Raw genomic sequence first — 10,872 nt, 5'->3', positions numbered from 1 at the left:
TATGAGTTTACATGATGTCTCTCATTTCTTTATTTTTTAAAATTATTTAACAGCCATATTTTTATTTTTTAAATTATTTAATATACTCATCAGCATTTTTCTTTTCTACGGACATCAAATTATTTTTAGTCCATACATGACATATATATATATATATATATAGAGCAATTTTCTTTTCTACGGACATCGAATTATTTTTAGTCCATATATGATATATATATTAGAAACGAAAAAAAAAAGTAAATGAACAGTCTTCCCCTTTCTCAAGAAAATTAGCAAATGCACTGAGTCCCCTTTCCAAAAAAAATTAATTTTAAACTTTCTTTCTTCATCTCATTAGTGATTCAGCGTCAATTTTTTTTCTTCATGAATTGTCAAATTAACATCCAAACTCAAAACATTGTCAGCCTGATTTTTATAACCGTGATGCTGGCAAAAGGTGCTAGTGTTTTGTATTCAAATTATGATTTGATTTTATAAATTGAAAACTAAAATCAATGAGGAATTGATTTAACTAATTAACGAAGAGAGAAGATGAAGTTGCTGCTTCTATTGGATTTGTTATGATTTTGGCTTGTCAAAGTTAGTGTTATATTCTGTTTGTACCATACTTGACCAATTTTGAACCTACCAAGCACCGATCAACTTCATACCTTCAAGGACCTACTGAATGGTTCATGTTGAGGCATCATTGCCGAAGCACAAATGTTTTCCTCCAACCAGGAGGCCAATCACAGAACAACATGTCTCAACGTCAGAATAAAGCTCATAGAGTCCAACATCGACAATGGACGAAAGCCGAAGACTCCTTAACTATAAAAGAAGATCATTCTCCTACAATTAATCCCGAATGTTATTATTGTACTTAAACTCGTTATTAGAACCCACTAATGATGATTATGCTTAAACCTATGTATTGTGTAAATTAATGAGAACTCCTCTACCCTATGGATGTAGCCAAACTTAGGGTGAACCACATACATCTTGTGTTTGCTTCCCTATCTCTATCCCTTTACATATTATCATCACTAGGTAACTGGAGCAACCTAGTGAAGATCACAAACTTGAATTTTACGTTGTTCCAAAGTCTCACTGATTTCGTGCATCAACATATTCTATTTAGGATTGTATTAGGTAAATTAAAGGTGCACCGATGCTTCTCCTAAAAGATCTATGAATGAACCAAAGTTTCGTTGTACAATTAAATTGGGAATCCTAGAACATATCTTGGAAAAGAAAAGAAAGTGTACTTTCCTATTCTGGAATAGGAATCTTAAATAAAAAATAGGCATGTAAACCACATCCTATGCTCATAAATAGGGTGCAGTAAGGCTAGGAAAAGTGTGAAAATAGTCAGAGACAACAGCTGAAAAAGAGAGACCGATGTCTTAGTTTAGGGTGTGCAAAAGCACTATAACTCTATTATTAATCAAAGAAACCATAGTTTCTCTACCTAGGGAAATCACAACTGGGCATAGGCAAAAGTTCTGCTGAATCAGTATAAATCTTGTGTCTTTCTAGTTTTCTCTATCTTTCTAAATTTTAGTCTATTGCCGAATACATCAAAGAGTAAGATCAAGAGGGATTCATAATATAACAATTGTTCTCGAGAGCTTAGTTCAAGGTGGTCTACAATGTCAAAAGGAAAGACAACTACAGACTTAGGGTTGCGTTAAAACCTTTTGACGGCAAGGATGACTTCACAGATTGGCAAAGGATGATGAATTATGTACTGATATAGCAGGATTTGGATGATGTACTCGTTAGTGAGAAGCCTACGATCATGAAAGCAGAGGCATGGACCAAGATTCTCAAGAAGGCCAAGAGCTTCGAGATCCACTTCACAAAATTAGTCAGGCCCTACATCATAGAAAATATGATTACTAAGTAAGCATGAGACAAGTTGGAGAATGTTTATATGGGCAAAATTTTGTCCAGTGAACATTTTCTCAAGGATGAATTATTCGGGTTTCGACTAGAAGAAGGAGGTGATTGTTGTTGGATTGCATGCTAGTAGAGATAAAAAAAACAGGGGCAGGAAGCCCAAAGCCCAAAAATTTGTCAATTTAATTTCGGCTCAGTAAGGACCAAGCCCATATGGGCTGAAGACAGAAGTAGAACTTCCCAGGCCCAAAAACCTAGGATGGGTATTGGTGGGGACTGAAATGAAAGAACAAATCAGAGAAAAAATGGGAGGTCTGGCCCATTGAGGCTGGGCTACTGCAAGCGATCCAAGAAGGAAGCCCAGAGGCTTTTGGACATAGGCCGATCGAGAGAAGGCCCAAAGGCTTCTCGGGTGGGCTGAAGGTTAACCCAACAAGGCTGAGTGTCGGCGTCAACGAAAAATGGTGGCGTAGCAGCAGGCAGCAGTGACTTTATGCCAAGGGAGGTCGTGGCTTCGACTGGAACCCAACGGTCAAAATTCATCGACGTTCAAATCCAAACCCGTGGATTTTCGAAATCGAAGTTCGAAAATCCGGCGAGATTTCGGCGTTTCGGCTGAAATCTCTACAATCCACGTTGGGAATGACTTCGGGCCATTAGAGTTGGCGAGCTATCACCAGAAACAGGTGATCCATGACGGCTGGGCTCAACTTTGGGCGAGGTCCATGGTTACCCATGTCCAAGGACATGGACGATGCCAAAACGACGTCGTTTTGAAGGTTTTAGCCGAGCAACTTAGCTCTAGGGCTCGGTGGTTTGGCTCAGCTGCACAGGCTGCAGGCCTGGCGCGCTGGTGGCTCAAATGATGTGGCTCATTCGGGTAAAAGTTGGGTTTAAGTATTATGGTGAATGTTTTATGTAATCAAAGTTGAAAAATATCGATAATTAAGACCATATTTTAGAATAACCTAGATTGCATGAATATAAATGTGAACTGGATTGTAACAAAAAATACCCTTCATATTTCTTAGCGTAATGTTAAGAGCGTGTTGATAACGTGTGAGGGCCAATTTTATTAAAGGGAGAGAGAGGGTGCGGCAATAGAGAGAGTGGAGAGAATAAGGCATAGGAAAATTGTAGGATGTATATTCCTATGCTAGTACCTTCATTTATAGTAAAACATGAGGATGAAGAAACTTGCTCTTTAAGTAATACAAAGTCTAATAGGAAAGAATCACTTGCATAAAGAGTAATCCTAAACTCAATCTATTTGGGATTTACACAATCATAAATGTGCTAACTATTAATAACAACATCCTCATTGTCAATATTATTAAAAGAGTGCCCAAAGTGTCTATCTCTAATGTAACATTTATTATATCACGCGATGTCTCTGATTATGGACTGATTAAAAAATTTCGCACCTAAAGAGTAACAGAACCAGGATCGCTACACTTTTTGCTTCTTTTAAGTTCCTTTTTCATAGTCGGTGCTACTTTTATTCAAAGAGTATTTCCTTGCTACTTTTGTTTGTGGTTTTGTGCGCATAATCACTGAAGTGGTAGGTTATGAAGGTGATTTAATATTTATAAATTATTATCTGGTAAAGTTTTTTGTTAGTTATTATTTGGTAATTGGTATAATAGTGTGCGGTCTTCACTAGCTCAAGGGCAAGACCAGGAATCCAAATAGGTGTCGACCATTTTTTTTTTCTAGGAAAACTAATGAAAATGGTTTAAAAACTTTGAGTTTTAATGATAAGCACAAAATAAAGGGTAAAGTGAATAATACCATGTTTGACTTTTTAGTGTAAAAATATGGTTTTTCGTTAAAGTGAACAGTACATTGAGCTTTTCGTTAAAACTCCCTTTTTTTTCCTTGTTGGAGTGGAATTTTTGCGTACGTAGAAAAGGCTAAATTTCCAAAGATGGGATGGACTATAGCTTAGAGGAGTCACTATCTGATTTTGCTTCTAATTTTATTGGAGTTAATCTTTCGAATCAAAGTTTATGAATGAGAGTTATTGAATTAAACAAACAATATTTAGACATTATTCGTACACATACACAAATTTAGAGAGTTTCTTAATAGTAGTATAAGGTTAAGTGATTTGCTTTTACAACGAGAACTAAGTTCTTGAGATCGATTCTCTTCTTCACAATGTCGCAATAAAACCAATAACTAGGGAGCTTTTTCTATGAAAATAGAAACAAGATTATTATTGCATTTTATTTGGTACATGGGATTATAGTCACTTTATTGGGCAAAAGGCCTTTGATTGTAACAATCCAAGTTGTCCCCCGGACTCACTCCCAATATCTCACAGTACCTTCTGTAGAACCCAATCCGACTAGCAACCCTATCATCCTGACCCTTGCCACATTCAAGCCCTCCATTGATGATGTTGGTGATCACTCCATACCCGGGAACTCGACCCGCTGACGTGTCTGCACTAGATGGGCTCCACGTACCAGTGATGACATCATGGCTTGATGGCTTGTTGCTCTGTGGAGTCATCCAAAACCATATAGCTGTCCTGAATGACACAACCGGGTCTGTAGCCACTAGATCTGGGTTGTTTATCAGATCCTGTCCAAGTGCTTGACCCGCTTGACCATAGTTGTAGTTGCTAGAAAAGTCAAAGAAGTTGAAAAACAAGTCAGTCTCCAATAGTCAAAGTCAACAATTCAACAGACTATATTTATTATAAATTTTTCGATATAACTGTTACACCGTAATTAACATTATATTATAACTGATATATGAATTCACCTGAATTTTAACACACACACACATATATATATTATAAGCAATAATGACTACATTTCCAGATCATTTGCCAAGTTGGTGAATATTAATGCTTTCAAGTTGAAAAATAAGATAGACTTACTGGGTGAGTTGGATGGGTCCTCTGCCGTAATATTTCTTGCCAGCAGCGCATGGATATTGGTTGGAAGAACAATACACATCTTGGTTTATTTCATTGACAAAGCAATATCCCCATGCATATGGACCATCTGGTGCACTTTCCCATCCTCCTACATAATTAAATAATATGTTAGAATTTGAAGACACATGCTTTTAATACATTTTTTGGCACTCATTTTGTAGGGTACATTTTGTAAAGTATTTCTACGATTCGATTTGTCTATAATTTTATACATCATTTATAGATTATTCTTACAAAAAAAATAGACAAATCCAAAATCATTAAGACATTCATTCGTAATGAAGAAAATTGACGAATATGGTTCAACAATAAAACACTAAATTTAATTCAATGGTCATATGGCGAGTGATTTGAGGTAGACATGATTAAGGTAGCGTGGAACTCCTTTGAATAAAATAAGAATTAATAAAGTTATATTTTCAATTGATTTTCAAATTTTGCCCCACGATCTAAAAACCTATTAGGGAGGCGATCAGTCATGTGATGCGTCAAAATGATTAGACCAGCTTTATTCTCATGATAATTAAACACAAAAACTAAACAAACTAAAAAAAAACATGACCAAGATTGAGTACTGACCAGTAGTCTCATGAGAGGTTTGTGCCAAGAAAGCAGCAAGCTCTCTTTTGCGAGTACCATCATCTCCAGTTGTGCCAAACCCATTAAAAGACCGAGCAGCAGCAACGAAAGCATCATATGTGTAAAACCCATTACTCTGGCAGCGTGCATCATTTCGATACTTCAGCATTTGGTCGAAAACCGACGAGCTAATGAGGCTGCTGATATCACCACCACCACCACTTGGGGTTGGGGTTGGAGTAGGATTAGGGGTTGAGCCACATTGGCTTTGGCAACCAGTGGCGCAGTAGTCAGATGTGGTGCCGCACCACCCATACTGGCTACAACACAGCCCATTTGGACACACGGCGCCACCGGCTTGGCTCCCACATTGCTCTGCTGAGATTCCTAGCAACAAAGTTAGGGACAAAAAAATGAGAGCTTGCAACTTCATTTCTTTTTCTTTTTATATATTTTTCTGTGAAAGTGTTCGATGGTTTTCTGATCTATGAATTAGGTTTTGGGTGTGTGTATTTATAGTTTTTCTGGAGCGGTTTTGATTGACCATTTTCTCAAGTGTGCCATGCCATTTATTTACTTCTTTCTTTCTTTTTCTTTTTTTTTTTGTTGTGAAAATTGCCGAAAAGTAATTATTTTGGTGACGTTAAAATTGGTCAGGATGCTAGGGCAGGCCTAAAGATATTTCGCTAAGGATTGACTAGTTCATCTCTTTTCAGGCTCCCCTTGAAACGCATCAGTTGATTAAGAATTAAGTTCATAGAATTTATGGAAACGGGCAGGCAGGAATAGTTGCGAACTAAACTTGTCGCTCACGTTTACTTTGAATATGACTTTGTCAATTCAAAGTTTGAACATGAACTTTTAAGGGAAAGACATCATGCACAAAAATCTCTCTTGAATTTTTGTGAGTTCACATTCACTTTTGATCCCGGTTTGACGACTCGAAAGTCTAGCCTACAGATGAACATGAATGTATCTCATTGTATCTGAAATCTTGTTCTTAATATATGAACATGAATTTTTGAATGTCTTCCTAAGGATATATATGAATGTATCTGAAATTTTGTTCTTAATATATGAACATTGTCTTGCTAAGAAAAGGGAAAACAAAGCAAACTTCTCAGTAAACTGAACAGATACGATTCTTATTATTATCATTTAAAATAATAACAGTTGAACTACATGTACTTCATCTAAATCTCGGATTGTCCTACCCACTTTCACACGCAATCTATCGTAAATTAGTAATCTTGCTTAGCAGATTAGATATCTTGTGTTCAAGGGTTTCAATAGGGTTTGGGCTTGTGCGGGTTGGGTTCAGGTTTGTCCAACTTTATCCAATGCAATATTGTAATATCTTATTTTGCAAGATTTTTCGAATTTTGCACGTCACCATTTTCACCAAAATAAAAAACCAAATAGCATGGGGATACTTTGAATCGTGCAAAGTTGAAATTAAAATATTAGAGAATGCCAAAGTTTTAAACCAAAAAAAAAATCTAAATGCAACAATATCATTCATTATTCATATGAAAACCAACAACAAACTTCAAGTATAGTCATCACAAAACTTATATGTGGCTTTATATATTATATATTATGAAGTGAGGTGCGTAATATGTGCATAATCAAATTCGGACTAGAAATGGAGTTGGGTTTGAGTTGACATGCCAGGACAAGGCATTGACCCAACTCTACCTAATAAATGATTGTGAGCTTGGGTTGGGTTTGGATGAGTTTTTAGTCATTTTAACATGTTCGATTATGTTTGAAATCATATTGGGCATTGGTGGATTTGGGTTGGCCCAACCCAAATTGCACGTCTAATCGTAACTATGTGCCTCTCTTGTTATTATAGGTTAGATTTTTTACTTACTCCTCCTTGTTTGAATGTTATGTTTATTAGTCTTCATGTGTAATTGATGAATTTCGGTTGTTATCATCATTGAATTTAGAGGTATTTGTTTATTTTCCCCTTGAACTTGTATGTAGTTGCTAATTTCTCCCTGAATTTTAATTTTAGCCAATTACCTCCTTGAACTTTTTTAATTATCCAGTTTCCCCCTTGAACTTTAATTTTAGCCGATTACTCCTTGAACTTTTATAAATAGGCAATTCTCCCCTTGGCATTAGATTTTAAAAACTTTCATTTAGTTTTTCATTCTTTTTGCCCTCATACAGTTGTCACGTGTTGTTTCCATGATCAAGATGGATGGAAAATTGGATGAAATTTTTTGAAATCTAACGTGAGGGGGGAAAGTGGCTATTTATAAAAGTTCAGGGGGGGGAATCGGCTAAAATTAAAATTTAAGGGGGAAATTGGCTAATTAAAAAAGTTCAAGGGGTAATTGGTTAAAATTAAAGTTCAAGTGGAAAATTGGCAGTTAAATACAAATTCAGGGGGCAAATCGACAATTATGTCTTGAATTTATGAGTTTTATAAGTATAATTAAAATTAACCAAATTTTTCAACTTGGGACGCACTTCTTTATTCTGTGTTAGTAAGCAAGAAACTTATGGGGTATTTGTTCATACAATCCGCGAAAGTATGAACTACAATTGTTTAATTAAAATGTCTTTCTATTAGTTGCACCCTTTAAAAAAAATAAAAGTAGTTTAACTGGTGGCTTTCTCATGACAGTCCACTTTTCTGGGTTGGGGAAGACTCACACAACCATTTCAGACTCCCCTTTACCACCATCATATGATTCATCAACGTCAGAAATCTAACCCATAACAAGTTGTGTGAAGTACGAGTCTGAAATTCAGCCTCAACCACTAAACCACCTCATGGTGGTTCTATTAACTGCACTTAAGGTTGTGTTTAAAACGTGAACAAATTTGGGATTGTGGTTTTGGTTATGTTCTATGAAGTACGTGAGTTTGGTTAATTATGTTAGAGGTAAATAATGGTGTAGATTTGGTACAAGTTAGGAGCAAATACGAAAAAGACTAGATTTGCTTGAGTAAAACGAACAACAGAAAGAAGATCTTTGCAAAGTTCAGGAATAAGAAAAACATTAAGGAGATGGAATTTAGTAGGACCAAGAGGTAGAGGAATTGTACCAGTATGGGTATATTCATCGAATCACCATTGCCCAAGTAAACATTTTGGAACCAGTATATGGTTGGGGAGCAGAAAGTGCAGAGGATTGGCCGGTCATATGGTGAGTGGCACTAGTATCAAAATAATATTTTGGATCAAACGGGAGAGTAAATTGGACTTCGGCGAGGAGATGAGTAGTATCGGGCCCATGGGGCGTGTGAGGACATGTGGCATGAGTGTTTTGAGAGGTATAGCATGGACAACACCATGGAGGGCCTAAAAGACCAACAATAGCAAGTTTAGGTTGAAGAAGTTAAGTTCTACTATAAAATCAATTAGCAATATAAGGAGTAGTTCAAAATGTGACAACCCGTCCCAAATTTTACATTTTTATATATTTTAAAAGTGTGATTTTACGAAAATGCTTTTAGAGGCGAGGGTCTTGACATTCGTTGACCAACGTATAGCGAGGTGTATGAATTAATACTTAGCGTTTTCTTGAAGTACTCGACGTTACGGAATTATAAAACCGAGAAGTACTTTTGTTTAGTTGCTATTTATATATTTTATACATTTTTTTATAATGATATATTTTGTTTATCATTTAGTGATTTTTAAAAATAGTTGAAGAATAAGAGGAAGAAGAAGGAGGGATGGGAGAGAGAGCAGAGGAGAAGGGCTGCTACCCAATCAGAGGAGAGGAGGAGAGACGACTGACCAATAGGAAGGAGAGCAGGAGGAAAGGAGAGAAGAAGAAAAGGAGGGGACCCAAACGGGTCTTCCTTAACTCGTGTAACCCATGTCTTCAAACCGGCGGCTTCTCACCGTTTCTCGTCCAATTTTCCGACGAATTGGACCTAGGAACTGCTTCTAATCATCACCGTGGGCCTTTCTCTTCTTCTTTCACAAAAAATTAGAGGAAAATTGATAGTATTTTAGTACAAAAATGGTGAGGGGTGCCGAGGGAAGCTTACTCGAAATCCACCCATTTGTGAAACATTTTCCTTCAATTACCACTACCAAAACACCCCCTAGAACCCAGGAACAAAGCCCAAGCAGTGGTGGAGGCGTCGAAGCAAGTTTGGAGGTTGAATCGAATCACACCCAATTCTAGGGTTTCGTACGGTTTTAGCAAAATTGGACTTGGCCACACGTATAAAGTTTACTCTACTCTTTGAGATCTTCAATTCTATAATTTTTGAGAATTTTTAAAAATAGTTGAATTTTCCGGCAAGTCGGGGCGGCCGACCGCCACCCACAGCGGCACGTGGCCTGTGGGCCAATGATATTTTGTTTAAGTACTATTAGATGCCCTGGGTTCATAATTGATATCAGTATGACGTAATTTCATTATTTGGGCTTAGTTTCATTTCAACACGTGAATAGGTCAAAATATGAATCGACGATCCGACTGTTGGATCGTCACCAAACTTCAATACATCATAGTACGTAATATTTGAGGACCATAGAAACTTATGGATCGGGAATCCAATGTACGGATCTTCCCGAATTGGATTTGTAAGTTTATAAAATAAATGTTAATCGTCACTTAGTTTTGGGCAATTGACAAAAATCCGACCGTTGGATCGTAATGAAATTTTAGTATGTTATTCTAGAAGCATAATGTGGACCTTTAGAAGTTTCGGATTGGAAATCTGATATGCAGATCTTCCGGAGAGAGTTTACAGGGTTGTAGACGGTTGACTTATGGTCGATAGGTCTCAAACTATTTTAGAATGTCCTTGAGGATGTGTTTTATGTGAATTACGTATTCTATTTATAAGAATTCTGAGATGTGATTCTATAATTGTTCTAGGCGCTAATCATTTGAGACACCTCGATGCACGTGCTAGAGAATCATAGCGTGGACTCCAGGTAAGTAGGTATTTTCCTTTCTACTGTATATTATATATATATATATATATATATATATATAATTGACAATTCCATAAATGTTTATAAATTGATTATTGCTTATGATTACTGTGAATGCTTTGAAATACTATTGCAAACTGCGAATGGCTTGATCCCGGTTTATGGTACGTAGGCAGTCTAACGAGACGTTAGATGCAACCATATAATAAATGAGAATGAATAATCAAGATAACAGACTAGTTTGGGAATGGGGCATTACAGTTTATGCATTCTAGACCATTTGTTTATATGTTTATATATTTGGAAATATTATGATATGTTGAATTTCAGACTTACATCCTGGTATTTCCATCTGTATATTCCTTGCACATAATTATTGTGAACGCTCCAAAGTGCAAAGGTGAACGCAGGACACACAAGTAAGTTCAGGTAAGTATACGGTATTAGTTGAATTGATAGGGTTATGGTATGACTACATTTATGTTTTAAGAAACTCCGACATTGTCGTACAAGTTGCAATAGTAGGCAACTTCGGCAT

The 10,872-nt window shown here is 36.5% G+C and overlaps 1 protein-coding gene across 1 annotated transcript; it reads right to left on the bottom strand.

The window, feature by feature from the left end:
- Positions 1-3,947: 3,947 nt before the first annotated feature.
- LOC126600559 (endochitinase-like) lies at positions 3,948-5,918 on the bottom strand. Its single transcript, XM_050267144.1, has 3 exons — positions 5,414-5,918; positions 4,775-4,922; positions 3,948-4,513 (listed from the first exon to the last, which is right to left on the bottom strand). The coding sequence occupies exons 1-3, from the start codon at positions 5,844-5,846 to the stop codon at positions 4,141-4,143; spliced, it is 954 nt and encodes a 317-aa protein (XP_050123101.1). The 5' UTR covers positions 5,847-5,918; the 3' UTR covers positions 3,948-4,140.
- Positions 5,919-10,872: the final 4,954 nt, after the last annotated feature.

Source organism: Malus sylvestris, chromosome 2, assembly GCF_916048215.2.
Source record: "Malus sylvestris chromosome 2, drMalSylv7.2, whole genome shotgun sequence".
Taxonomy (NCBI): domain Eukaryota; kingdom Viridiplantae; phylum Streptophyta; class Magnoliopsida; order Rosales; family Rosaceae; genus Malus; species Malus sylvestris.
This window is presented reverse-complemented; position numbering and strand designations above follow the sequence as displayed.

Coding starts and splice junctions, on each gene's coding strand:
- LOC126600559 (XM_050267144.1), bottom strand. CDS start 5,846: ATGAAGTTGCAAGCTCTCATTTTTTTGTCCCTAACTTTGTTGCTAGGA. Junction 4,923..5,413: donor AACCTCTCATGAGACTACTG/GTCAGTACTCAA, acceptor TTAATTATGTAG/GAGGATGGGAAAGTGCACCA. Junction 4,514..4,774: donor GGACCCATCCAACTCACCCA/GTAAGTCTATCT, acceptor TGACTTTTCTAG/CAACTACAACTATGGTCAAG.